A 27,292-nucleotide genomic window follows, 5' to 3' on the forward strand; every position below is an offset into this window, starting at 1 on the left:
AAGTTGAACAGGCAAAGCATGATGATTTCACGCACAGCCCTGTCTAATTCTGGCCCTTGGATTAAACCAAAGGAAATCGAGGTACAAAAATAAAAGAGTAGAAGAACAATGATGTACGGAAATCATTTCCCGCTCCTAAAATGGACGGAATTCATGCAATTTGAGTGAAAAAAAAATCTAACATGTAGAATCAGACGGTAGCATAACAATCTTGGACCTTTCATACGTGTCTATGATAGAACTCTACATGCCCTACATATGCTCAACAATCTGAGAGATGAAAGATGACCCGGCTTCGGAAGAATAAGCAATGGCATATATTTCATAAATCATAATGCGAATATCACGTACATGCAAGCGGAGGCGTAAAATCATGTTACGAAACAGAAACAGTAACATACTATAATAGCAGGGGACCTCGATGAATATTTGGTTTCCGTTTCTTTGAGACGGAAGAAAGGAGGGAACTTCACACAATTCTGCCAAGCAAACAACTGACAAATGACATCAACATATTACAATCATCAATTTGTCATCCACCAACTTCGACATTACAGGATTGCTGCTCGCATTACGAGCTTACAATATGGTACAACACTGATTGGTCTGTTTCGCCTGCTTGTAGAACATCTGTTTCAAACAAACACCGTTGTCATGTACTCACATCAGAAACAAACTAAAGGTATTTAAACACTGGTTGGCACGTTGAACTTTCCAAACTTCAACGGGCACATACAGTGTGTTTTAACATATATTTATTTGCAGAAGGAATGTCCATTCCTTTCCTTCAACCAAGTATTTAAAACAAGAGGCGAAAAAAGATCTCAATAATCCATACGCACAACTTGAAATACAACCCTAATATCTTTGGTACAGTACAATCGGCGATGATATGTAAAAGAGATTGCCAAAAATAAAAATTATGATCACACTAAGATAAACTTAGACCTTGATGTTCAAATGCAGCCCTTGATGTCACACTTGAAATTATAGGTAATTAACATGACATCGGCTGATATATACTATATGAGTGTGTGCAGCGGCAAACGTGTAAATGTATCACAAGAGTATTATGTATGTACCTGCGATGCTGCACTAAGATCTGAACTCTTCTCAACTAAACTGTCCAGTCTCTCACCTCGTGCAAGCACACTATCAATAGTCTTATGCTGTACCAAGGAAATAAACAAAAAAAATAAGCCGCATGAGAAATGAGGTCACCAACATGAACTGGGATATGGCAGGTAAAGATTATATCATTAAAGATATCTACAACTTATTTCAGGCAAAGAATTCAGCATATATGATATTAAGTTGAAGATTTATTTTAGCCATTACTATTCATAGGTAAACATGTCAAATTGGAGGTCGACATTAAATAAATATTTAAAATAAAATAAAGATATAGGACAGACAGATGTACATAATCTACTAATAAAAAGATCATATAAAAACGAGCTACAACAATACGTTGATCAAAATCTAACTGAAGTAAGGCATTATACTCACAAGTATAATTTTTGTTTCATCCAATTCCCTTTGAATTTTCAACAACTTATCAGCCTCTGCAGGATCCTGAAATTTGAAAATATAGAAAGAAAGAAGAAAATAGCTTCAGTTATAACTCTATAAAACTTATCTGTTTCGTAAGAACAGAAAACATAATCTTGATTAACCCATCTGTTGCCTTATGAGTCCAGCTAAACAAACGAGGTAGAAAACAGATTAACAGGCACACCTGGAATTTCGTCAGAGCCTCACTCAAATAAGGCCATGGTTGTGTGCCATCCTGTTTTGCAGTCCTCCAAGAATCACCAAAATTTTTCTGATATTCATCTAGCACCTGAAAATCATACCAATCAATCACTTATTTGATAACACAAGCAAGGAGCACCATATTAGTGGTCCATGAAACAAAGTATGCAACTATGCAAAAACCTCCGACACAAACAATTCAAAGTCAATTGGATCTAAAATTCTGCTAGGGAGCCACTTAAGCTGACAAACCTATCCATCGCCAAAATACGATAATGCGAAACCCGGTAGCTTCAATAATTGGTTAGTAGTAAAGACCATGGGAGACATGATTGACATTAGCAGATAATTCACCAGTGTCAGCCAATGCTAGCATTTTAGTAATTCCATCTACTAGAAGCCACTCCGATATACCTAATCACATAACAGATAACACTAACATTCCTACCACGAGAATCATATCTAACATAACATAGTCCAAACTACCAAGGAAATCTTAGGTAACTAGTAACCTGGGAAGCAAGGCATGGCAAATGAAGGTACATAACTAAATATTGACCAGAACAGTAAAATGCAATGCCTAAATGAACATTGTGTTACCTGGTTGAGCAGAGAAAATGCACTTCGAACGGGATAGTGATCATCCATAAAGCCCAGCGCACAGAGACCATTGCTGTTGTAAGCATGTACTTTATACTCTGAAGAAACATAAAAAAAAAAAAGAAATTCAGGTTTCATATAAGCATATTGAAATGCTTACATTTGTAAACGTAAACGGTAAACCTGCGAGCTAGACAATCTGTGCCGCAAACTCGGGCATCGATATTGCATCTGATGCCCAAGGAAATCTAGGCATCGAAATACCAATTGAAGCTTCAAATTTCTAGAAGTTCCAACCAAATTCACGAGCCACAAATCCCAAATCAAATCAGCTTAATCAGCTAGCAGTTTGTAACACGAATTGGAACGATCATAGATTTCATCAAATTGCGAAAATTTTCATGAATTCACATAATCGCAATGAACAATTGTATTTGAAAACAAAAACTAATGAAAAAAGGGGTCCCTGAAAATTGAGGGTGTCAAGAACGGACCTTCGTGCTTGACGGACTGGCGTTGGCCGGGCGGGGTGCGTCTGGCGACGGTGCGACCGACGAAGACGATGAACTCCTTGACGCTGGACCTCTGGAAGTAGCCGAAGTGACTGGTATCGGAGGCGTTGGCCAAGATGATCGGGTCGGATTCGTCTGGATTGCACTTGAGGACCAGCAAAGCCGTGATCTTCATCTTCCTTCTCTGATTTTTCTGTCCGCACGATCTGAACGCAGAGTTTGTGGGCTGGTGTTCGATTTAGGGATTTAAAGATTTGGGGATTTGAAGATTGAGATCGTGGAGAGGTGAAGAAAGCGAGAGTAAGAATTGTGTTCTGGCAATTGGCGGGTGGGGTGGGATCTCGTGCGGTTTAAGATCCTTGCGATATTGTGCACTTGCCTTGTTCCCTCCACCATTAAATCAAAATTCCTTTAAAAAAAAATAATAATAATAATTAAAAAATAATAATATAAATATAAATCGAAATCAAATTTGGACCGACTGCCTTTAAATCAAAATTCTTTATTCTTTTTCTATGGCATACAAAATTAATTCCTTATGCTTTCCCAAAATAATAATAATAATAAAAATATTGAATTACGACATTATAAGGGAATTTTATTTTAAAGCAACGAAAACACAAGACATTCACTATGTAGATAAATGTTGTTAACTACTTGAGGTACAAGTATCATGTAACATTTATAATTACTTAAGGATCTTACCTGAAGGTCTTGCAACATATTAGCTTTCATGCAAAATATTTCTTAAAACTAAAAATTTTAATTATTTCACAAAAACTATGAGCTATAACCTAGGTTTTTAAAATCGATTTTGAGAATTTTTACAAGATTAATTATAAGTGAAAATTCAAGTCATTCTAGTCGTACCACATGTTTTCTAAAATTAACTTAAGAAATTTTGAAGATTTTTTGCACCAAAAAAAATAAAAAAAAACTTGGGGCCCTCTATTAATTTATATTATTTTTCTATTTTACAAATTTAAAAAGCAATAAAAAAATAGTTTCATGACCTAATAAATGGTAGGATCACATCCAAATGTCTTGCAACATTTTTCTTAGTTCTCAAGCAAAATATTTCTAAAAACTAAAAATTTCTTTTTTTTTTTCACAAAAAATGTTAGTTATAAGCAAACTTATATCCCACTTTTTGCAATCGACTATGGGAATTTTTACAAGATTAATTATAAGTGAAAATTTTAGTCATTTTCGTCACACCATATGTTTCTTAAAAAAACTTAGGACATTTCGAAGATTTCCGAGACATAAAAAAATATGTGGGGCCCACTATTAATTTATCATTTTTTCTCTGCTTTCAGATTTAAAAAATAGTTTATGGACCTAATAAATGGTATAATCACATCCAAATGTCTTGCAAACATTTTCCTTAACTCTCAACCAAAATATTTCTGAAAACTAAAAATTTCATTTTTTTACAAAAAACTGTGAGTTATAACCCACGTTTTCAAATTTATCTTGGAAATTTTTACAAGATTCACTATAAGCCAAAACTTGAGCTTTCTCGTCGCACCACATGTTTCCTAAGATAAATTTAGGACACTTTGAAGGTTTTTTTCAACACGAACAAAATAATTTGGAGGCCCACTATTAATTTATTATTTTTTTCTATTTTTCAAAATAAATAAATAAAAAGAGTTCTTTACCATTAACTGATATAACCCACGTTTGTAGTTTTTTGTCTATTTTAAGTAAAAAATGGAAATCCATGCAACTTTACAATGATCTGTTTAAATAATGACATTCATGTGCATGGTTGTACTTAGCATAAGTTATAAATTTGACCAAGCTACCATAGTGACATGTTCTAAAGAACACAAAAATTTGAACCCCCACCATTAAGCACTTGATTTTGACTAATGGTTATATTTGGTGTTATGAGTAGAAAGTTACTGTTCGGCCATGTAATATAATACACCTTATCTTTGTATTAGCCGGTTAATTACGTGTGGCTCACGTGATGAGATAGTTATGAAAGTAAAACGTTATATGAAGATTACTTGTGTTAAACTTAAACCCTTTAAGCCTTAGAGCATTATTATGTCATTAGCATTCAATTAATAAAAATATCGAAATGAATGATTCGAGAAACGTCCACAACAATAAAGTTTTATCTAACTGAGGTCGGATCGGTTGTATGAATCCTAGTACGTCATTGCGAAGCTCCAAGTACTCCATGTTTTCTTAAAATATATTTCCAAATCTTCCTTGGTCTTCCTCTACCTCTTTTATCCTGAACCTCTGTTACATGCTCACACTTTCTAATCGAAGATCTATACATCTTCGGTTCATGCATCTAATACCATATGGATTCCAGAACAGTCTAAATTAAAAAACGTAGGGGTTTCAAAAAACCGTTGAAACTTCAAAGTGAAAGAATACATAGGCCTTGCTTCCCATGAAACAAAAACGACAGCGATCCAACTCAGCCACTCCCCAAAAATAGTAAATACAGTTAAAAGAAAAACTGGCTTCTCCTTTAATAGTGATTCCTGGGCTGGTATTAATGCGAGAAATGTGTGCAAAGTAAATGGTAAAAAATGAAACCAAAAAACCTATTTGGGGGTAAATTTTTGGTAGGTAAAACTGGGTGTAAATTTAATTCATAACCTCTCACTTTTCTACCCCCTTCTTTTATCTCTTCCACCGCATTCCCTCGATAGTTTTGCACAAGCTTGACGGGGAGTGTTTGATTCCTCTACGAGTAAGTTCTATTTGTTTTTTCATTCGATGCTTTTTATGTTTAGAATGGATCATTTGTTTGATGATTCGATCAATCCCCATATGGAGGATCACATTTTGGAATGTAAACCGATGATTTTGGCAATAAATCTGAATCATATAGTGTTTTTGTCCGATTAATGATAATTATATGAAAAATGAGAACATTGTAGCGTAATAGTTCGGATGTGAAAAAGTACTGTCATGTTATCGATACATTTTTTTTTTAAATCGGCGACAGGTCGCAAGACATGATCAGGTGTTTGCTTTTCGTTTCCTTGTTGATCTACTCGTCTTTAGCAGCGAAACCACCAAATGAAGGACAGAAAGCAGCACCTCAAGCTCAGGGGCCTCCCTCGAAAAAATGGCAGACTTTAACCGGTAATAACAATTTTTCGGTTACAATTTGGACCTTAGGAATTCAACATCTCAAGAAACCAAGTTCAAAATTCATGTTAACAGAACAAGATTGTAACAGATATGAACAACAAAAGCTATTTTTTGTTCAACATTTGCAGGTCAACAGCCTCTTGTTATAGCGCGTGGCGGGTTTTCAGGGCTTTTCCCGGAAGCCAGCACCTACGCGAATAATATGGGAAAGTCTCTGAGTTTGCAGGGCTCTGCCTTCTTCTGCAATCTGCAGTTAACGAAAGATAGCGTCGGAATATGCCTGTCGAACATTCTGCTTGATAATACAACAACTATATCTATGTTCTACCCTAAGGGCCAAAAAACTTACAAAGTGAACGGGAAGGATATTCGCGGCTGGTTTGCGTTGGATTTCACAGCTGATCAGGTGTTAAACAATGTGTCACGTAAGTCCTTGAAACGAAGATTTTGTGGTTTAAGGACTAATCATGCTTTGTTGTTTTTAATTTTATGTTCTTCAATTCCTTTTGCAGTGACTCAAAACATTTATTCGCGACCAAGTCAGTTCGATGGTATTTTGCCAATCGCTACTGTCGAAGATGCTTTGGGAGCTAAACCAGATAAATTTTGGTTGAATGTGCAAGTATCTCTCTTGATCTATACTGTCCTTTGGTTAATTTGTAGAGCTATGTTCTCCACTAGTTACGAATCATTATTTTCGGTGTTCTGTATGCTCTGTGTCGCGTGCAGTATGATGCATTTTACAACGAGCACAAGATCAGCATGGCATCATTTGTCGAAAAGGCAGCCAAATTCGCACCCATACCTTACATCTCATCTCCTGAGATCAGATTCTTGAAAGCCATCGGTGGAAAAGTGAACAAAATGAGGACAAAGCTCATCTTCCAGTTCCTTGACCCCGAAGAAACAGAACCGACAACCAAGCAAAAGTACAGTGCACTGGTGAAGCAGCTCGGAATGATCAAGTCAGTTGCAGCTGGAATCCTTGTCCCGAAAGAATACATATGGCCTGTAAACAAAAACAATTACGTGGAGAAAGCCACGACACTCGTGAATGACGCTCACAAAGAAGGGCTAGAAGTGCATGCTTCCGGTTTTGCCAATGACGTTATTCTCCCTTATAACTACAGTTTTGATCCCACAGCTGAGTACCTGCAGTTTGTCGATAACTCTCAGTTTTCGGTTGATGGTTTGCTGACCGATTTCCCTCCTACAGCATCAGAAGCAATCGGTGAGATATCATATCAGACATTCGTAATTTTACAAGCAAATGTTTCATTTATAACCTAGTTAACCTGCCAATGCCTTCATGCTGCAGCATGCTTTGTGCAGAACAAGAACGGAACCAAGCCTAAGACAGGTAATTAATTAGATTCTACTAGCTTAATATAAATGACGGACCGCATTGTGAATCGCGTGATGTGGTTGTTAAGAAGTTGCTGAGAAAATTTTCGAACTTGCAGGATTTCCTTTGATCATAACTAGAAATGGAGCTAGTGGAATCTATCCCGGCAGCACAGACCTTGCTTACAAGCAAGCAGTAGAGGATGGGGCTGACATAATCGATTGCTCGGTTCAAATGTCAAGCGATGGTGTTGCCTTCTGCTTAGACACTCCAGACCTCAACTCGGGCACTAACGCATTGAGCCAATTCATGACCAAGAGTGAGACTATCCCAGAACTTCAAGCAGAAGCCGGAGTCTTCTCCTTCCAACTCTCGTGGAGCGATATTAAGAGCTTGAAACGTAAGCCTCTATAATTCAAAATTTGTTATTGCTACTTGCTAGTAAATAGTAAGCTTCTGAAATTACAAAACTTAAGAGTACGTCCTACATTACTAAATTTAATGGTTAGATGTACGCTAAAGAATCCAAACGAATTTAGCGACAGGCCGCTTAAGTGTACTAATGGCTTTTCAACTTGGCTATTTATTTCAGCACAAATGCAGAGCCCCTACGGAACCAAGGAAAAAATAGTCAGAAACCTGGCTAACAAGCACGCGGGCAAACTGGTGACCCTCAATGAATTCCTGGAGTTTGCAAAGAAAAATGCAGTTACTGGAATTCTGATCAACATTGAGGTAACATTTATTTCCAGAAATTTCATTTGTTTTCTACTTTCGATGCCCAAACTCTTCCTACTTCTATCGTTCATGCGCGAGAACTGATGACACGCGAACATATTCTCAGTATGCTGCATACCTAGCATCAAAGGCAGGACTAGACGTTGTGGGAACTGTATCCTCTGCCTTGAGCAATGCGACATTCGACAAGCAATCCACTCAGCAAGTGTTGATCGAGTCAGATGACACTTCCGTGCTGGCCAAGTTTAAAGACACGAAAAACTACAAGCGAGTGCTCAACATCAAGGAGAAGATAAGCGATGCAACCAAGGAATCTGTGGCGGAGATCAAGAAGTACGCAGATGCAGTAACCATCACCAAGGATTCAATCGTCAAGATCACCGATTACTTCATTTCTGGCACGACCAACGTTGTCCAGGAAATGAAGGCCGCGAACATCACTGTGTACGCCCACTGGCTGAGGAACGAGTTTGTCAGTCTCATGTTCGATTATTTCTCAGACCCCATCACTGAGATTGCTTCATACGTTCAAGGGTTCGAAGTTGATGGCATTGTCACCGATTTCCCCGGAACTGCCAGCAAATATATGAGTAAGTGGACTACTACTTCCGCAGCGGAATTTTAACCTACTGAACACGAACACCTGAAAATAACATCGAGGCCTATTGACCGGTGTCGCGCCATATGAACGGTCAAAATACTCTATCTAATGAGTCGTTTGTAGGTGTTCGTACTCAGTATGCGTTAACGTAACCTAGACAAACCGAGTTACAAAAACCGCTCACAACAATTTTCGACATGAATTTGCAGGATCCCCATGCAGTGATACGGACCCCAAGGCCAGCGTCCCGTATGCAATCTTGCCAGTTGAACCAGGTGCACTGTCGGGTCTGATCGGCCCCGAGGCATTGTCTCCGGCAGAAGCCCCAAGCCCGGCTCTTCAGATCTCGAATGTGGTTGACCCACCGCTCCCCGGAGTGGCGAAGAAGAACGATTCCAGCTCCAGCCCCGGCTCCGGCTCCGGCTCCAACTCGGGTTCATCTGATTCAGGCTCCAAATCTCCACCTGCCCCTGCACCTTCTGATGAAAAGTCAAGTGCTTTTGCAAAGGGGGCCAGTTGGTGTGCTTCTCTAGTTGCTGTAATGGTGCTTTCGCTGGCGAATTAAGTGCTTCTGAGAATTAATCTAATATTACGTGAGTGTTATACACACAACATCATCTCATACAGTATAGTAAACATTGGAAAATTAGACAGATTTATTTATGACTGGTTAATTGTTTTGGTTCTTCATTATATTTTGTTCATCCTACATTTTCATTCAATTTTTTTCCCACTAATCATCAATCAACTCGAACCGATTTCGATTGAAAAATCTCTAAAATTCGAACCTATTGAACCGGTTCGATCGATTTGTTTGATCAATCATGTCCCATAATTTAGTACTAATCAGAGTTTTATCACTTATTAAGATCAACTTATTTAATTGGAAGGTACGTTCATACCCTTCACAATTTCATACCGAGTAAATGTCAAACTTTTAATCCTTTAGAAGTTCGATGATCGTTTTTTTTTTTTCCTCTAATTTTTAAAGCAAGAGATTAACACTACTTTCTATGAGATTCGGTCAAAATCGAGCACAATGATGTTATAAAAAGCTTTGTCGTTGTAATGTTTTTAATTTTTTTTAAAACATGGGAAGAAATATTTTTATAATTATTCAAAGAAAATATGGAAATTCAGCAAAACAAAAGAAAAAAAAGAAAATAGAAACAAAAGAAATTTAAGAAAGGGAGAGGACGAGGCTCAGATTCGCCTTTGTTCAGACAAAGGAGGGAAGGAAACGCAACGTTCCATGGCTGCGAATACGGCACCTGTCGGCGGATGGAAGGACAACAAGTATAGTCATTTCCACCGCCAAACAAAGCAACCGGGTCGCCCCGCCAAGGAAACCGGTTCCGCATTCCCGCCGCCTGGTTTTACAGTCGCTCATCACCGCCTCGTTCCGAGAGAGAGAGAGAGAGAGAGAGATACAGAGAGACAGAAACAGAAGCAGAAAATTTGATGATGATGATGTTGATAATGAATACGAAGAAGAAGAGGAAGGAGGAGGAGCGAGGGTTGTTTGGGTGCGAGTAACATAAGGTCGGGTGTGGTGAAATCATCGGCTCCACCGTCATTCAGAGAGGGCGGCAACCACCCTCAGGGACACCCGGAACGGCCTCTCTGAGAGCAGAGCCTCATTCTTAAACTAATGAGCCTTTAAACCCTAGACGCTGAGGCCTAAGCCCCTCTTTTATACTTGCTCCGAACGGAGTGAGGGTATTTTGGTCAATCTCGTATCGTGGGGCAGTATAGGACCCCGATGGTTATATCTTGAAAAGATGGGGGCATTATGGGAATGTGAATGACCACACTCCTTGGACATTGCATTTCTGAATTTTGGCCCAGCAGACCAGTCCACCTCACAAAACTCGAAAATTTTGAACGGCTTAGATTCTTTCTTTCTTTTGACCGGTCATAATTTCGAGATTTTTCAAGCTCCTAACACAGGGATTCAGAGATAATCTTTTTCAGTTTCCTTCGTCTTTGGACTTATCAATTTGCATTGAATCTCCCTAAACTTTAATTCATGTAAATATCCTAAATTTCTAGAGAAATTTTTTAGGTGCCCGATATTCAATTTGGAGCACTCCAGCTGTGATAATATAAGTGAATAGACATAAAAAAATATATAATTTCCTTCACTTGTATAATAATATAAAGTACCGTTTAAATACCCAGCACTTGAAAAATCTCTCCAATTTTTGTCGCAATTTTCCGTTAATTTCGTATGCTTATGCAATTTGGCTAGATTGAAGACAATAGCAGCCATCAAAAAATTGATAAGCAAATCAAACGTTCACAGCATGAATAACAAACATGTAAAATAGTTGCATACGTGCATTTTTCAATGACAAAGAAATAGGTATAAATTCAAAAATCCGAACGATCGAGCATATCTACGAGAGTCATCCTCCTCGGGAACCTCGGAGGCAGCCTCAAATACGTTGCATCTTCAATGTCAATAGGCAGATGTGTTGCCACAATCACAATGCCACCTTTCTTCCTATGCTCTGCGATGATATACTCGAGCAGCTTTGTCCCTTCAGTGTCCAACGCAACCGAAGGCTCATCAAGCAACCAAATTGGCCTATCGATTGCCAGAAGCCTTGCGAGCTGCAGCCTTTTCCGCTGCCCCATTGACAGCATTCTCGCTTTGTCCTTTGCCAGTCTCCCGAGCCCCATCAGCTCCAAAGCCGGCAGTGAATTCCCTTCCTTGCCTTCGAGAACTTCAAACCACTGAACGTTGTCGAGAACTGTGAACTTCTCTTTCACCGCATCTTTAAGGGAGAGCCAGTTAAGTTGAAGCTTGTACTGGTGGAAAACTCCCGAATCTGTGATGTCGTGTCCATTCCACAGGACCTGACCAGCAGAAGGACGAGAAAATCCTGCTAACATGCGTAGGAAGGTAGACTTGCCCGAGCCATTAGTGCCCATCAGCACAAGTGCTCCACCATCGTGAACTGAGGCATTTACGTGTCTCAAGATTTGTTGTGCATTCCTCATGCAAGAGACATTGTTGAGAAGGAGACGGGGAAGCGGAGGCTTTCTGAGAGACATCAATGGGGTCTATCAAACAGAGAAACTACAATTAATTTGGGACTACGAAGAGGCCTTCTGAAGTGTGTATTATCTTCGGTCGATGTTCAAAATCCTGTCATCCAAACCAAGTCCCAACTAGTAGACGATGCAGGACGTAACAGGTAACTGTCATACAAAAATTCCTGTTACAAAAAGTTTGAAAAAAAAATAAAAAATGAGACTCCAATCAGCTCATAAAACAAAAGCAAACATGATTACTTTCTGAGATCAAGGTGTTTTCTTTTGCATTGGATGTTAACGAAAAAAAGAAAAAAGGATCAAGTAACCTATAGCATAAGTTTCATGGATGATTTGATTTCGTCTGTCACAAAGCGAAAATTGACAACAAGTAAGCTTATTTTTCTTCCTATTCATATCAAATGATACGAAGATAACCATTTATTCATAACAAATTAGTATTCATCCCCATAGTTTCGATAGCATCTGAATAATACGCGGAACTATCAAGAACAAAGTGCATTTCGCATACGATTAGCAACTCTAGCATGAAAAAACACAAGCATTATTCAGAATATTATGCATTATCACAAACATATCAAAAGTTATGGAGTACTTGGAGCTAACGGAAGACTTGGCCCAAAATCGAGCGCAGTGGCGTTCTAGTATTTATACAGCCGACCCCAATTAATGAGATAAGGCCTGGTTGTTGTTTATCACAAACACATCAAAAGTTCTCACTGAATCATACACAATTCAAAGCAAAATTACATAAAAGTCACAGAATTTCATAAATTCAAATCAATAAATAGTTAAGTGAACAAATAAATTTCATAAATTCACAAAATTTTGTTAAGTTAAACAGATAAGAAATTGGGTTCAAAGATCAAGGGGAATAAGCAGAAAAGCAAATAAAAGAAAGACCATGAAAAATTGGAGAAATAAAGAGGCAGCAGATTTACTAGCACCAGAAAAGAACGGATGTCTAACCGGCGGTAGCTGAGTCGGTGCCGGCGTTGCTGGCGGAGTTCGCGGCCGTGGTTGTTGCTCGTGGTTCGAAGGTCGCATACCGTGAGTTGTTCACGAAGCAAAGAGAGGTCTATTCTCGGCGCCTGTGTTTTCCTTTGGTTAGATTTGTTGAAAAGTCTTTTATGCCCTTTTAAAATTGGCAATTTTTTTCCTCTCTAAATTTCTTTTTGGATAAAATTTTCAATGTGACAGATACACGACATTGTAGATCACATGTTATTATACATTGGAGAGATGCTAAAAAAATTCTTCTTTCCAATTATATAATGACATTCGGCGTACCACCCAAGTTTCAATCTGAAAAATCTTTACTCCCTACCGTCAATTTGATAATCTTTTTTGGTGCTCTTAAGGTATCAATTTGCTTCCTACCTTCAAGTTGATAATCTTTTCTTTTGAGCGTCTGGCCACACTTGAATAGATGAAAAATAACGCTCAATTTGGACGGATTATTTGACACATCTGATGGTGAATGCAAAATTAAAAGACTTGGGCTCATAACCAAATTAAAAGACGAGAGGCGAATCGAAATAAGATATTAAGTTTAAAGCAAGGTTCTAAAAAACGTTAGGCACTAGTCGGACAACGGGTTGAGACCTAGCGTCTAAGCGGGGACTAGGCAAGCGTCTAGACGGATTTAAGTAAATATATTATATTTCATGTACATATGCGTCTGTTTATACTTAAAATATGTATATTTCATCATAAACTACAAAAAAGAATGACACATATATTATGAAGTATTGGAACATAATGAAGATACGGGGAACAAGCATATAATCTGTGTTCATTTAAATATTCAACAAGCCTTACATTTTTTTGAAAAAAATAAAATGCAAAATGAAAGTTATCTATTTTTTATCCAACTGAGTCGTAATCTAGGTGGGTGCCTAGGCGGTCTAGGCAGGCGCCTCAGCAGGTCTAGGCGTCATTTCTTAATTTTCAAATACCTAGGCATTAATCAGGACGATGACCAACCATCCAGTGCCTAGACGGCGCTAGACGGCGATTTTTAGAACAATGATTCAAAGCACATTGCCAAAACTTGCCCTTCTCCTGGTGGAACTCAATATTTTGCCTTTTGGTTTTACATGAAGCATTGAAAGGAAGGAAAGCAACACTGAGTGATGCAATCCAATTGTCAAAAGAAATATGAAGTCTTTGACAAAAGAATGTTACAATTTACATGATCTCCTTTCCTCTCTGATGGAGTACAGATCTATGCACAACTTCTCCAGCTGATGTAACAAAGCAGGTTTCCTGCAACCCGAAACAATGGAAGAATGAATATGTCAAACTCGATGGACAAATTGCCAAGGATTAACAGCAGAAGAGATGAATGCTCACAATCTCTAATGAGCCGACTCTATGAAGAAAAAACCCGTCTTCCAATTTTCTGCGCAACCGGGCAAAAGGAGTCAATAAAGGGTTGCGTGTATGGGGGCACATTGTGCATCAACCAAGAGACTCACCTTCTAGATGCTGATGTTTCATTTACGGAAGCAAGATAAGCACCCGCTGCCATTTTGCCCGGGTTCCTGATGTAGCTCAGACTACTTAATCGGGGGCTGCTAACGCAACCCTGCCCGCTTAAGTATGCGTTCTGGAGAATACAAGACATGAACGGGTGAGGACTTAGGAGACGGATTTTGCATTTACTTGGAACTGGTGCGGAAACAAGGTATCAGTGAATACATAGAACTCTTAGTTCCTACCACTTCAAATTTCGTGAAAGTACTTTGTAGAGACTCGAAAACTTGCGTTGCTTCCATTCTCTCCTCACCATCTTCACAAATAGCCAGTGAATGGAATCCAACGACTACGCGCCTATATGGAAATACACTGAGTTAGCAATTGGACGATTAGTTATGGAAAATTAAAATTTTAGAGCTACATTGCGAGTGCAGCAGTAACTTCTAAACATAAACGATACAACTCTTGAACATTCACAATTTCTTCAAGCTTCGTTGTGTTTCTAAAATATCGCTAGCACGTAAGAAACAGAAACTAAAGAACAGAAGAAGTTAATCACAAATAGCAGGGCCATACAACTAATTAAGCTTACCAGTTACTACGGGTTGACTCTAGTGTCCTTCTCAGCCAATGTAACTGATCGTTTCCAACTTCGCTTAATGATCCCGTGGTCAAATTCTTCACGTTAAAAAATTCAAAATCAAGGAACAGTGAGTTAGTAGGCAGGCAAACAACATCGAAAGCTAAAAGTGAAACATGATCGCATAGATCAAATCGAAAAACAAATTAGAACATACCTGAAATAATCCAGTATCCACCACAATGACATCCAAGGTTTTCTCGTAAGGTAACTTAATCTTCTTTTGGAAGTAACCTCCTCCTTTTCCTTCCGAAACTCTGGTTGTGTACCTGCAAGTGCAATTTAACCAGAAAACTGAAAACAATGGTGCCAACAGCACAGCTGAATCTGAGATGTAGTAATAGCAAAATTACGTAAATTATTGCCTGGAGGACAGCATACCAGGGAACTTTCAGTGTCGAGAAATGCAGGGTGCCCTGTAAAGCGAATATATCCAGCATTGTTACCAACAGTTAAAGCCGAAGAAAGGAACAAATTCTTACCCATTTTAGCAATCGCTACACAATGTCAATCTATCAACTTTATCCATTCGTGTAACAGTTTCCTACGAGATCTTTCATTCACGTTAACAGTTTCAAACTTCTATAATTCCGAAAAAGGCTTTGCAGAACAGAAATCATGTGAAGAGAAAAACAACCTTACATTTTGCATGAGCGGATCATCTTCCCCAAGATCGCTAACGTCCACCACAAACTCTGCCTTGTACTTGTTTGCCACCTTCTCCATCTTCACCAACAGGAAGAACCACAATTAAACACAAAACCAAAACCAAAGGTTAATACTAAGAATCAAACCCGACAACTCATTTCTAAAGAAAGCCTTAAATTCTTTTCACCATCAATCCCCTAGTCTTTTCGCTTAAAGAAACACAAAACCAAAGGTTAATACTAAGGACCAAACCCGACAACTTATTTCTACCGAAAGCCTTAAATCTTGGACCCCATCGGCACATAGCAAACGAAAAATTAGAACCGGTAAGCCACTGCCTGCACATGAACAAGTAGATGTGCTTCTAGCATTTGACAGATGGATAGTGGCATTAGACCAAAGAGAAAGGTGAAAACAAGATTCCTCAGCAAATAATAACAAAGTATTTAATGTAAAACAAAAAACAACATAGTATCTACTCCCACAGAAACAGATTAAACATTCTTCTACTTTTGGTTGCTGAACAAACACAGTTTTGAATCACATACATCAATACTTAGCCAAACTATTCAACAACAACAATAAAGAATTATCCCACTATGTGGGGTTAGCTGTATGAATCATAGAACATCACTAAAGATTTCCTTCCAAATATCCTCATATTTTCTAACAATTAGAAAAAGATCCTTGCTTCATAAAAATATAGTCCAAAAGTAGTGACCAATGAAATCGAATTATAATATACGCAGATAGAACTTTTTACAAATCTTCAATAAAAAATGACAATTTTTTCACTAAAAGGACATCAATAAAACACGTTTTAGTGATCCTTTATCGAAAAAGTTCTGATTTTTATTTGCGACTCGTAAAAAGTTCGATTTATGCGTATCTCCCAACAACGAGCGTTGAAATTCCAATAGGCATAGTGAGAAAGTCACCTGTTTGAGAAGATGGGTCTGTCGGGTGGGAGGCCGGAATCCTCCTCCGACGCTGATGAAGTAAAGATCCAGCGGCCTCCTCTCACTTCTGCCATGGCGGACAGAGCTCCGAGGCTGACCCAGCTGAAAAGCAAGGTAGAGACAAAAGCATAGACTCACCTGCGTCACCAGTGTAAGAACCCATGTGGGTTTTTTCTCCATTGTTTACAGAGAGAGTGGTACAAAATCTCAATGCGCCTATCAGTGATATCTCTCAGCTTGTATATCTGAGTCTGAGTGACTCCACCCACCCATTTTTACCATACAAAAAAAAAAAAAAAATGTACGTAAAAAATAAAAATAAGCGCATGCTATATAAATTGCAGCATAAAAAATTCTACGGTGTTTTGGAGTGTCAGATATTTTTACTCTGTGTTACGCGGAGTAAAATATTGTCTGATGAGGGTGCTGACCGCCGTGCAGATGCTACTGTTTGAGTTTGTCGATTGCTAGTCCATGTGAGCACGTCTGGTATTACTCATTATCATTCATCGTCCTCAAGCTTTCCAATTTCGAATCTGAACGTGGGATCATGCTTTGGTGGACACCGCCATCAAATCGTACAACACCCAGAGGATACTCGTCCGATCCTTCTCCAATCACATCCGTTCATTGTACATCGTACGGTCATAAATCATTGTAAATTTTTTTGTTTAAAATTGAATATAAACAGCTCTTGACAAAAATTGACCGCACGATGTACAATGAATGGATGTGAAGGGAGGATCTACGGGATCCTTACAAAAAGAATCTGGCGAGGATCCTCTCTCGTACAACGCCACCATGTATAACATATGCCTTCATGTTGTTTTTTGACCAAATTTTTTTATTTTTAAGATCTGAATTTAGTTACGCTCGTGAGAATAACATATTTTTAAAGTAACGCGTTTTTTTTCTTTGTACTCAACTTTGAATTTCACTCGTAATTTGTTAGATTAGAAATTTAGGATAGCACAAAGGAATTTACCATTTTGTTGTTGTCAAGTTGGGTCAATATACTTTGGTGAATTTTGTGGCTGTACTCTGTTCAAGTGTTTGAGAGCAATTTGTCGAGGCCAAATGGGCCACTATAATTTGAAAGGCAATACATGAAAGTCCACCCTCCACTCCATTGTTGATTGAAATGCCATCACAATAAAGTTTCGAGGGTAGCTAAATTCACAAGATCTCAGTGCAGACAAATGATTTTATTCACTTGAGCTACAACCCGCTTACCGTTATCTTCAATATATATGTTAGTTGGAATGGATGAAGAGATCTATGGAACAACTAATAAAACAGTACTATTCCATCTTTGTGTTGTTACATTCAACTTTCTAGTAATCCGATGTTTCTAACTCTCGTTCCAAAATTACCCCCAGTTTTCTTATCTTTAAACCAAAAAGAAAGGTAAAAAAGGGTAAAAATAAGAACTCGATCAAGAACTCAAGATACGCTAATCAAGTTCCAGTATATATAGATATAAGTTCTAACATCTCCAACGATGGTGGAAATCCTTCTCTTTTCGCTCATCAGTTCTTCGATCTTGTTTATCTTCATCCGTGAAGCTCCACCAGTACTCTTGCATTGCTTCCAGTGGCACCCGGCTTCTTCACAGATCCCATAAACAGCATTTTCAGGTCCGGTAGACGACCCTCAAAGCATGCCACATCAAACCTGAGCAACAAAATTACAAATAGTTGCTAAAAGCAATCCTGCGCCACCATCAATGGCCAGTTCAATGTTACAATCGCCAGCATATACAAACGAAAACATTATAAGTAAGCTGGGGCAGCATGGTTACAAAATTATATAACTACTGCAGAGCAGAGGTATATGGTATTCTACGATTGCAAAAACACGTTGAATGATTGCACCGCCCTGAAGTTTCAATTTAATAATTAGGCCGAGCATAACTCTCCCAAAGAGATACAGCCAGCTAACCTTAAGTTCCGTATTTTCAGATTCAGTTGCTGATCCACCTTCTTTTCCTAGCTGGCCGTTCTGGTTTGATCTCCGACTCCACAGGAGTCTGAGTCTGATTCTGAGTTTCGCTACTGGTGGAAGGCGGCACATCACTCTCCACCTTTTTGATTGCCACTGGCTCTTTTTCACTTGGCATCGGACGCTTGAAACGCTCACTTCTTTTCTTTAACTTCTCGACTGTGTCCAGGTGTCGCTCCTCCAATGGTTTTGTGTCGGCATCCTTGATATCCTGATCACCGGCATCTTTCTCCTCAGCCATTGAATGTTGATTATCAACAGCCTCAACTGGCTTGGAAGATTCCTCTGGAACTTTATTGGCATCCGCGGATCCTCTGTTGTTGATCCTATCAAGCTCTTTGAGTTCCTCTGGAACTTTCTTGGCATCTGAGGATCCTCGGTTGTTGATCCTATCAAGCTCTTTGAGCTTCAAAGATGATTTACTGTTGATACTGAAATCCCTCTCCTTATGGCTTGTCCAGCGCTCCAATTTGGAGCGCCCCCTTTTCAAATCCTCTTGTTCATCATCAGAGGAAACATCTTCCTTATGCCTTTTGGAAGAGTGACGCTGTGGTGGGATTTCCTCACCAGTTCCTTGCACACGGGTGCCTTTCAAGCCCTAGAGGGGCAAAAGAGAGGAAACATTCTACATTAATCAGCTAGGGTCAAGTACAAAGGACAAAATAGTGATGACGAATAACAAGAACAATTCTGCATCAAAATTCCAGGATTAAGGGATACATTGTCAACTAATAACTATAAATGTCGTTCTATTTGTTAGTGCTTTAATCTAACTGCAGAATGCCGCATGATACGTGTAAGCCATATTCCTCCATATGACTGCGACCCTACACTGATTGAAGCAAAAACTTCAAAGCATGGGGCTAACCCAAATACAGATAAAACATTACTACTGGTCTCAGCAAAGTGTACCAAATCATTGAATATGCGATCATTCCTGACCGTGCCAATACCCATTATTCGTGTGAAAATACAGCCCACAGAGGCTGCCACTAATAGGAGAAGATATGAACACAATCTTCTGATTTTAGCTCTTGCAAGGAAAAGAGGAAATGGAAAGATGAATCCACAATCCAGAAACATGAAAGAGAACGGAACCAAACCAGTGAAAGTCAAGTTTACAAGTGCTCATAATCAAAAATCTATTTAATTTTATTGGTATAACAAAGAAAAAGAAATGGAATTTGACAAAAACTCCAAAATCAAGCTTGCATTGCACCCTATATACATTATTTTTCAAGGGAAGATAAACAATACAAGAATTAAAAGGGAAAAACAAGACCAAGAGAACTGATGTCAAGAACATACCATCTCCTTATTATAACCACTTTGATCTTCTTGATGTCTCTTGGAAGTGGTGCTGTTATTAGCAATCTCAGATTCTTTAGTCTTCCTTGAATTTTCTTTATGTTTTCTGTCATGGACCTTTTGGTTGTCAGCACGCTCATTATGAGTACTTGATCTCTCCTTTCCAGATCTTTTCTCATCATTATTTATTTGATTTCCACGTCCATGAACATCTTCACGTCCCCTACGATGTGAGCTTTCTTCCTCAACCCTATCTCTCCTTTTAGATGGTTCGCTATGCCGTGCAGTCTCTTTATATTGGTGCTCCTTATCAGAGCCTTTGTTCTCATCCTTTGCCCTAGTATGGCCTACCCATGCTTTGTCTTCTGCACCACGCCCACCCCTTATAGCAACTCGTCCTTCATCTCGTTCACGCTTGGGTATATTTTCCTCATGGGATTGTTTGACCCTATGCCACTCCTCCTTCTCTCTTTGCCTGTCACCTCTCTCCCTCTGCGACCAGCCATCATCTTTGTGCCTAACAGGGTGCAGATCATCAAGATTTTCTCTAACTCTTTGTTGCTCATCTCTCTTACGCTGATCCAGAATTTCATCCCTTTCACGCTTTCGGCGAGTGCTATTGTCTCTGCGGCCATGCAAAAAATCTTCTTTATCTATATGGTCTCTCTTCATATATTCCTCATCTTTCCTTCTCTTGCCATGGTAATCTTCCACATGTTCATACCTCGCCTTCAAACTACCTTCCCTTTCCCTGGGTCGTGAACCGACATCCTTATCATGATAAACCCTATAGCTACCATTGTCCACCTGTTTTCTTGACTGCAGATGTTCGTCTTTGTCGCTCCTGTCACTTTCTCGAACCTTACTCCTGTGCCTAGATCCCATTTCATCACTACGTTCTCTCTTCCTTGTTTCTTCAGGCCTGATCCTTTTGCTATAAGGATCATTTTCTCTCCGTTGCCATGGTCCATCAAGATTGTCCCTCTCCTTTCGCCTATGAAGGCCATCATTTTTCAACTGCAACTGATGTGCAGAGCTAGGATCCCAGTCCCTATAAGGATAAGAGCCCTCCCTCCCTTTAACCACCATGTGACTTCTATCTGGTTCCTGTCTACCATCATGGTTTTTCCTCTGGAACCCCTTTTCATTTTCATTAAGGTGCCTCTTGATGCCCCCCATATGTGTTGAACGTCCTTGAATGACTTCCTCTTCAACCCCGTCCCTCCACTTCAGATAATCCCTGCTGCTTCCTGATCTTGCTTTGCTGTTGTCACTACTTCTTGCAGCTTTCGAGTCCTCACCATCATCAAGTTCTTCGTCAGCAGACTGTTCAACTCTTGAAACTAACTGTTTATGCTTTGGAGCCCCATCTTGCAGGGCATCATTTTCAGCAACCATAGACGTTTCCCTCTTTCCCATTTCAGAGCTTCCATCAGCCAGAACAGGCTCATCTTGGTCACTATCTCTATACTCAGCACTTGACTCCTGTGCAGCCCTATTTGTGACGGGTGATGATATCCCTGGACTACGTTTACCATCCATGCTTTCAATCGATTCTTCCTTCTGATTTTCAAGGAATTTCTTATCCCTTGTATTTTGACTAGGAGTCACATGAGGAGATCTGTCACGTGCTCTTCGTTGTGTTTTCCTGTATCCATAAGGACAGAGTTAAAAGCCATTCATGGAGTTGGACTCGAAAGCTGTTATAAATCAATTTTGTATGGCTCTCAAGCCCATAAAATCTTATAATATGAAGTAGTGCATCCATGTATTTCCAAGAATATATTGTTATTTGGGTCCCAGACTTGACTACAAATGGAGAGAACGTCCTATTGATTATAAATACTTTAATTTTGTGACCATAATAAAAGGTGATAGGTGCTCTTATAGTTGGTGGCAGAATTGGTATTCTCTGGTCCAGAATACTCAGTAATTCAGTATGTTGCAAGGTCATCTTATTCTCAAAAATAATCCTATCGCAGAATTCTATACGGGTGCTAATGTTCAACATGACAAACCAAAAATATATCTTATTACCTTTCCTGATAACTAGGAGTCTCACCCCCAGAACCAGTATATGGGACTGCCACTTCAGGAGGGGAGGGTAAGTTTCCTTCTTCTGGTATGTTATCATGGAAAGGCATTTTTCTTCCAACCTTTTGATCGTTATTAGCCTGGGGAAAACCATCAAAATACTCGCTCTCAACCTTTGCGAGGTCTCCTTCACCTCTACCAAAACCCTCTCTTGGGCGATCATTTTCAGCTCCGTCTGGGATACCATTTCCTGCAGAGGAATCATCATCTAAAGAGTCCTGCAAGACAATCTGTTTACAGAATAGCAAGAAGTTAACATATATTGCATATCCAAAAACAAGATAAGAACACCCAACAATAGGATCAGCACGGCAAAGGATGGCTTTGATTAGTACCTCAATTATTGCATCTGAATCACGAACTCGAGGTGGTCGGGTATCAATCGAGGGGAGACGCTCACCAAAACCACCTTCCACCTGAATTGCTCTTCCAGTTGGCTGGCAAGAAATTAAATTAATCACTGAACTGGGAAACCAACTTTTCTTTTATTGCAATTTATTTAGCCAATGAGTTTGGAAACTAACATATCCTTTTGTCAGGTCAACAAGAGCTAGCATTATTATGGAAATTGTAAAAGAGGCACAGATCAAGAGGATGTAAAACAAGAAATAAAAGGCAAGACATCATTTATAGGTATAATAAAAAAGTACAGTTATTACGTACTATAGGAGGACGCAGACGAGCAGATCCTTTTGCTAAATCACTTTGGACAACATCCGACTTCCCAGGATTTGCATTTTCAGCAGGAAAATCATGAATACCAGTTGCTGCTGCAAGCTCTGGAGGCAGATCTGGATCATACTCCTGTGATGAAGAAAGTAAAAGGCAAACGTAAACTTTCACTTTTTACCAATATATGGTTGACAAGAATAAATATTAAAAACTGAAAAAGCCAATAAACTTTCTAAAGGTACAGAATCACTTCATTACCTGTTCTGCTCGTCCACTTTCATAAACACGAATCTTACTTTGCATGGTGGACTCCAAGCGAAGCTGTTCCTGCGAATTAACATAGGTACACTTATAGCCTTACCAAACATACAATAGACAAAAAGCTTTAAGGTTTATTCTTACCAGCTGTTTGCAATAATCTCTCCAGCTATCTTCATTTAAGCCAAAATTGAAAAAGTCCGATGTATCAACACCAGCATACTTCCAAGGTTTTTCCTCAAAACCATCAATGTCAATATCAAATATGGTCCTGGAATACATAAGCAGATTCAGAAAACAATAGAGAACAAACCAACTTGGCTGTTACCAAATGATTACACTTAAATTAATAGAACCCTGACGTCAGTGCTATAGAGCATACGCAAATTGCACTGCCTAGCAACTCATTAATAATGAAGAAACACAACAGTATGGCACTATCGTAGAAGTAAAAAAACAACGCCAGTTCACCATGTATATTGATAACTTAAAAAGGAAAAAGATTACTTGTGTGAAGGAAGTGTGAACTCCAGTCCACCACCGAAACCACGACCACCCATATTGTTGCTCCAGCCAGGCGTGCCAAAGCCTGGATGAGAGTTCTTCTGCAGTGGAGTGCCATTTTTCATTCCTGTTGGTCTCCAGTCACCTCTACCTCGACCAGCTCCAGGACCCATGTTTACAAGTGGACGAACTTGACCTGGGACTCCTCCAGGGCCAGATGTAGTTGGTCCAGGCATTGGCACAGCACCAGGTCTTACATACTGCATAAGAAGAAACCATTTTTAGGCATAGAAATAGAGCATTAAAACCGTTCACAAACTACTAACATGCAAGCTATTCCTTATGTTGCAGATGAGACAGAAAATCACAAAATGGCATATGCTAGTCTATAAGAAAAGAGTAGTAGGAACGGGGAGCAATCATGCTGGGGTTCTACAAATTAAAGCAGTAAAGCCAGCAGTTTCCAGATTGCTACAATTGACTCTTAAGGCATCTAGAATAAAAGAAGTACGAATGTTCTTCTTCACTAAGAATGCATTCAAAGAACAACTCTAGAAACAAATATTATTCACTAAACGTGGTCTGAACAATATGCAGTGTACAAGGCTGCTAGCATCGTCCAGATTTTCAAGCAATAGGTACTTTTGTCTATGGGAAGGTTTCACTATCTACTTGTTCGTAGAATATATATAACGTGCAAAATAGCTTAATAACTGCACCGTTTACTGAAGCAAGATTGCAAAGGCCAGACATTTGAGAGCAATAAGGCATACTACGTCTAGCTTTCTTGGGGTATAAAACAAACCTCATAAATTGCAAGAATTTCACAGTGAGTAAATTTTCTTACGAAAATTCAGAAACCCGTTAATGATGTCTCCCTAGTTAACTATCAAAGTAACGCCTCAATCGTTAAGCTCAGTAATAAATGAGCCACAGTCCACTCTGTAGTTAACGTGCCTCAGCAAGACAACGCTACTGAATCCACCACGTGGAACCTAAATTCTTCATATCAGCATTAAAGTGGCCGCACGTGACAGTTAAAGATTGATAATGGTGAAGAAATCTGAGGACTGGAGTTGCAAAGGTTTGTTAGACAAAAAGAGTTCATCAATGAATTGCCTATTGGAGCAATATTTCTCGAAAAGAATATACGTAAACAACATGTTTTAACAACTTTTCTAAGAAAAATTAATTTATAAAGGAGGGTATCACTGCAGTTGTCCCCCACAGCTAAGCCTATGTAGAAAATAATACCCAGCTAATTCATCTAGAAGGTAATACCCAGCTAATTAAAACTCAATCTTTCGACAAAGACAATCCGAGAAAATCGAACAGATTTGGTTCTGTTTTGAGTAGTTACTCTCAACCGCAGGACTTCCTCAAATTTTCAAGCATCGTCTACCGGGGTAAATACCAGAATTCTGAAAACATATTCAAATTATAAATTTTCACTTCACTGATAAATCAACTATACATTCACATTGTACAGATCATTACAAAGCATAAGTTACAATTCTAATCTCTCATCATAAGAAGGGGACTTTACAAAGACCCCAATACAAAAAGTTCCCTACTTTAATCAACATATTAACAAAACTAAACTAACCTTAAACTGAGAATGAAATGGATGATACCCATGACTGCTATACCCAACTTTTGGGGGCACAACCACACCGCCAGCAGTCTTCACGGCTTCAGACATCTCCTTCCTCTCACCTTCCGCCGCCTGTGCGCTCTCTTCCACCCACTCTTGGTCGTCCATTGGCTGGTTCGGCTCACTATCAGCCACAATAACGAGGCCGTCATCGTCATCGTCATCTTCGCCGCCCATTCCGCCTCTCTCCATATCCATAGGCCCGTGGTTGTTATCATTCAATACTATCTGCAAATCGTCCTCGCTATCGTCGCTGTCCCAGTTATCTTCGCTTCTCTCACCATCTCTTCTTGTAACTTCCGGGTTTCCGAAATTCGCTGCGGAATCATTCACCGGAAAGGTATCCGAAAGCCCGGGAATCACCGGACCCAAACCCATAGCATCAGCTCCATTGTTAGCCTCCTCGATGTCGAAATTCACATCCTTGTCCATCAAATCCAAATCTTTACCACCAATATTCAAATCCACGGAATTGACTTTCGGCAATTCGACATCTTTAGCCTCCAAAACCCTAGACGCACCAACTGGAGCAGCATCTCTAGCGGAATTGGTTGGAACAGAGGCGGCGGGAGCTAGGGTTTGGGAATTGGACGGGTGAGAAACAGAAGGATTAGAGTGCGGAGCTGCAAAAAGGATCTTGTCCTCTTCGTCGAGGACGTTGAGATCGATCGGACGGTGGAGAGATTGGGGTGCGGCGGAGTATTGGTGGGGCTGCGGCGCAGATGATGACGATGGTTCGGACGATTCAAAGGGTCGAAGAACGTCGGTGTAGAGATCTCCGAATTCGTCGTCGTCTTCCATCGGAAAGGAGGGAGCTTTGGAGAGAGAAAGTGTGTTCTAGAGAGAGAGGGGGAGGAGAAGGTTTTGAGGTCTGTAAAGAGCCCAAAAGAGTGAGAAGCAATGGCCAATGTGTTTAAAACTCGAAGCATTGCATTTTATGTGTTTTCCATTTTTTTTGTTTGTTTTGTTTTTGTTTTTTTGGGTCTGATTTCCCAATTTGTTTTGCATTCCAAATCTGAAAAGGTTATTATTTATTTTATTAGGGAAATTAATAAAAATAGTTTGAAATTTTTTAGTTTTAGTGTAAAGTGAATAGTACTAGCATTGATTTTTTTAGTGTAAAAATGTAATTTTTCGTTAAAATAAACAATACTATAAGCTTTTCGTTAAAGTTTTCTATTTTGTTTTAGAGAGCCTTAATAATTAAAAACGGTTTCACACGATCTTTTAATTTTGTTAAAATTTTCAATATACAAGATAAACCATTTTTGTACATTCTTGTTATCACCATGAATATCTTTGTTTATTTATACACCTCGATTTACATATAAATATCAAGAATTGCTATTTTGAAAATTGTTTGGAGATTTTATTTCCTCTTTTAAAAAATGACAACGGTGACAAAGACAGGATCGATATGTGATAGATTGTAACGAAATGTGAGGAAAAATGACGATGAGAGAGAATAACGAAGATGCGGGAAAAAGGACAATGTGGGAGTATAACGAATGTGCAGAAATTATCAAATTATTATGACTATCTCATTATAAGGTTTAACTCATTCTTAATGCAGATAATATCGAATAAATTTAAAATAAAATATTAGAAATTTTCTTAAAAATCAATGATGTTGACGACAGGCTTGTTGTGCACCTTGGCCACAATAACGAGCCCATCTTCAGAGTCGTCCTCTTTTGATTTACTTTCTTTAAAAAAAAAATATGATAATGATTAAGGCGAGAGAGCATAAGCAGAATAAAGATGTGCTAAAATTAGTTTCTTAAAAAAATTGTTCGGAGATTTTTTTTTCTCTTTTAAATTTTTGGTTGAATAATGCTATTTATACATTTATTTTTACTTTTCACACGTTCCTTTTAATTTTGGATCACCAAATGAATTGAAAAAAATTAATACCCAAAATTTAAAAGTGTTTAAAGAATCAAATGTGAATATCATAATTTTTTTTGGTTACGGGACTGACTGAGTAATATGGGGACTGCCAATGGCCCGATTGGGATGTCATTCGGTTGTTGATAGGTCAAACAATAGACGTGTTGTGTCGTGGAACTTTTGGAAGCGTAGTGTACTTTTGTTGTCTGGCATTTTTTTGGGTTGGTTTGAAAATCTTTTGGTGGTGTGATGGGTTATAAGTAATCCTCTTCCTTTTTCTTTCAAAACTTCACATATCGACATAACTGGTTGAATTCTACGTTATCAATTAAAATTGAGATCGTTTTTATTTTTGAGTTTTTTATGCTTACAAAATATGAACATTTGGTTAAAAATTTATAACTTTGTACTTGAAAATTAAGAATTAAATCAATTAAAGATGA

The 27,292-nt window shown here is 38.8% G+C and overlaps 5 protein-coding genes across 11 annotated transcripts; 1 reads left to right on the plus strand and 4 right to left on the minus strand.

Annotated features, from left to right (window-relative positions):
• Positions 1-294: 294 nt before the first annotated feature.
• Positions 295-3,238, minus strand: LOC137746986 (VAMP-like protein YKT61). Its single transcript, XM_068486989.2, has 6 exons — positions 2,850-3,238; positions 2,356-2,453; positions 1,739-1,843; positions 1,510-1,575; positions 1,083-1,169; positions 295-630 (listed from the first exon to the last, which is right to left on the minus strand). Exons 1-6 carry the CDS (start codon positions 3,040-3,042, stop codon positions 580-582), a joined length of 600 nt encoding a protein of 199 aa, XP_068343090.1. The 5' UTR covers positions 3,043-3,238; the 3' UTR covers positions 295-579.
• A 2,157-nt stretch (positions 3,239-5,395) lies between these two features.
• LOC137748962 (glycerophosphodiester phosphodiesterase GDPDL7-like) lies at positions 5,396-9,373 on the plus strand. Its single transcript, XM_088690114.1, has 10 exons — positions 5,396-5,589; positions 5,848-5,987; positions 6,125-6,421; positions 6,509-6,618; positions 6,726-7,227; positions 7,315-7,356; positions 7,460-7,741; positions 7,934-8,076; positions 8,186-8,669; positions 8,890-9,373. Exons 2-10 carry the CDS (start codon positions 5,858-5,860, stop codon positions 9,243-9,245), a joined length of 2,346 nt encoding a protein of 781 aa, XP_088546240.1. The 5' UTR covers positions 5,396-5,589; positions 5,848-5,857; the 3' UTR covers positions 9,246-9,373.
• Positions 9,374-10,928: 1,555 nt separating this feature from the next.
• Positions 10,929-12,861, minus strand: LOC137748731 (ABC transporter I family member 1). 6 transcript variants are annotated; one of them, XM_068488906.2, is made up of 2 exons: positions 12,710-12,861; positions 10,929-11,904 (listed from the first exon to the last, which is right to left on the minus strand). In XM_068488906.2, exon 2 carries the CDS (start codon positions 11,738-11,740, stop codon positions 11,054-11,056), a length of 687 nt encoding a protein of 228 aa, XP_068345007.1. In that variant the 5' UTR covers positions 11,741-11,904; positions 12,710-12,861; the 3' UTR covers positions 10,929-11,053. The 6 variants fall into 6 exon arrangements, with proteins under 6 accessions (XP_068345007.1, XP_068345010.1, XP_088546242.1 ...); XM_068488909.2 differs by having other exon boundaries at positions 10,929-11,887; positions 12,710-12,856; XM_088690116.1 differs by having other exon boundaries at positions 10,929-11,887; positions 12,688-12,848.
• Positions 12,862-13,783: 922 nt separating this feature from the next.
• On the minus strand, positions 13,784-16,939 carry LOC137748248 (uncharacterized). The gene is made up of 9 exons (XM_068488368.2): positions 16,448-16,939; positions 15,504-15,587; positions 15,243-15,277; positions 15,019-15,130; positions 14,814-14,899; positions 14,464-14,575; positions 14,221-14,351; positions 14,096-14,144; positions 13,784-14,008 (listed from the first exon to the last, which is right to left on the minus strand). Exons 1-9 carry the CDS (start codon positions 16,646-16,648, stop codon positions 13,931-13,933), a joined length of 888 nt encoding a protein of 295 aa, XP_068344469.2. The 5' UTR covers positions 16,649-16,939; the 3' UTR covers positions 13,784-13,930.
• An 810-nt stretch (positions 16,940-17,749) lies between these two features.
• On the minus strand, positions 17,750-25,898 carry LOC137747242 (FIP1[V]-like protein). 2 transcript variants are annotated; one of them, XM_068487314.2, is made up of 10 exons: positions 24,912-25,898; positions 23,309-23,565; positions 22,946-23,072; positions 22,802-22,870; positions 22,535-22,675; positions 22,207-22,308; positions 21,815-22,101; positions 19,778-21,425; positions 18,410-19,067; positions 17,750-18,142 (listed from the first exon to the last, which is right to left on the minus strand). In XM_068487314.2, the coding sequence occupies exons 1-9, from the start codon at positions 25,758-25,760 to the stop codon at positions 18,432-18,434; spliced, it is 4,116 nt and encodes a 1,371-aa protein (XP_068343415.2). In that variant the 5' UTR covers positions 25,761-25,898; the 3' UTR covers positions 17,750-18,142; positions 18,410-18,431. The 2 variants fall into 2 exon arrangements, with proteins under 2 accessions (XP_068343415.2, XP_068343414.2); XM_068487313.2 differs by having other exon boundaries at positions 17,750-19,067.
• Positions 25,899-27,292: the final 1,394 nt, after the last annotated feature.

Source organism: Pyrus communis, chromosome 2 (assembly GCF_041283825.1).
Source record: "Pyrus communis isolate YQ-2024b chromosome 2, ASM4128382v1, whole genome shotgun sequence".
NCBI lineage: Eukaryota > Viridiplantae > Streptophyta > Magnoliopsida > Rosales > Rosaceae > Pyrus > Pyrus communis.

Excerpts from the sequence above, each read along its gene's own strand:
- LOC137746986 (XM_068486989.2), bottom strand. The coding sequence starts at position 3,042 with ATGAAGATCACGGCTTTGCTGGTCCTCAAGTGCAATCCAGACGAATCC. Across the intron at positions 1,844-2,355 it reads CATTTTCTCTGCTCAACCAG|GTGCTAGATGAATATCAGAA; the intron begins GTAACACAATGT and ends TATGATTTTCAG. Across the intron at positions 1,576-1,738 it reads AGGCTCTGACGAAATTCCAG|GATCCTGCAGAGGCTGATAA; the intron begins GTGTGCCTGTTA and ends TTCAAATTTCAG.
- LOC137747242 (XM_068487314.2), bottom strand. The coding sequence starts at position 25,760 with ATGGAAGACGACGACGAATTCGGAGATCTCTACACCGACGTTCTTCGA. Across the intron at positions 23,566-24,911 it reads CATTTCATTCTCAGTTTAAG|TATGTAAGACCTGGTGCTGT; the intron begins GTTAGTTTAGTT and ends CTTCTTATGCAG. Across the intron at positions 22,102-22,206 it reads ATTCAGATGCAATAATTGAG|ATTGTCTTGCAGGACTCTTT; the intron begins GTACTAATCAAA and ends TTCTGTAAACAG.
- LOC137748962 (XM_088690114.1), top strand. The coding sequence starts at position 5,858 with ATGATCAGGTGTTTGCTTTTCGTTTCCTTGTTGATCTACTCGTCTTTA. Across the intron at positions 6,422-6,508 it reads GGTGTTAAACAATGTGTCAC|TGACTCAAAACATTTATTCG; the intron begins GTAAGTCCTTGA and ends TTCCTTTTGCAG. Across the intron at positions 7,742-7,933 it reads CGATATTAAGAGCTTGAAAC|CACAAATGCAGAGCCCCTAC; the intron begins GTAAGCCTCTAT and ends TATTTATTTCAG.
- LOC137748731 (XM_068488906.2), bottom strand. The coding sequence starts at position 11,740 with ATGTCTCTCAGAAAGCCTCCGCTTCCCCGTCTCCTTCTCAACAATGTC.
- LOC137748248 (XM_068488368.2), bottom strand. The coding sequence starts at position 16,648 with ATGGAGAAAAAACCCACATGGGTTCTTACACTGGTGACGCAGGTGAGT. Across the intron at positions 15,278-15,503 it reads ATGATCCGCTCATGCAAAAT|GGCACCCTGCATTTCTCGAC; the intron begins GTAAGGTTGTTT and ends TTCGCTTTACAG. Across the intron at positions 14,352-14,463 it reads CTTTCACGAAATTTGAAGTG|AACGCATACTTAAGCGGGCA; the intron begins GTAGGAACTAAG and ends TGTATTCTCCAG.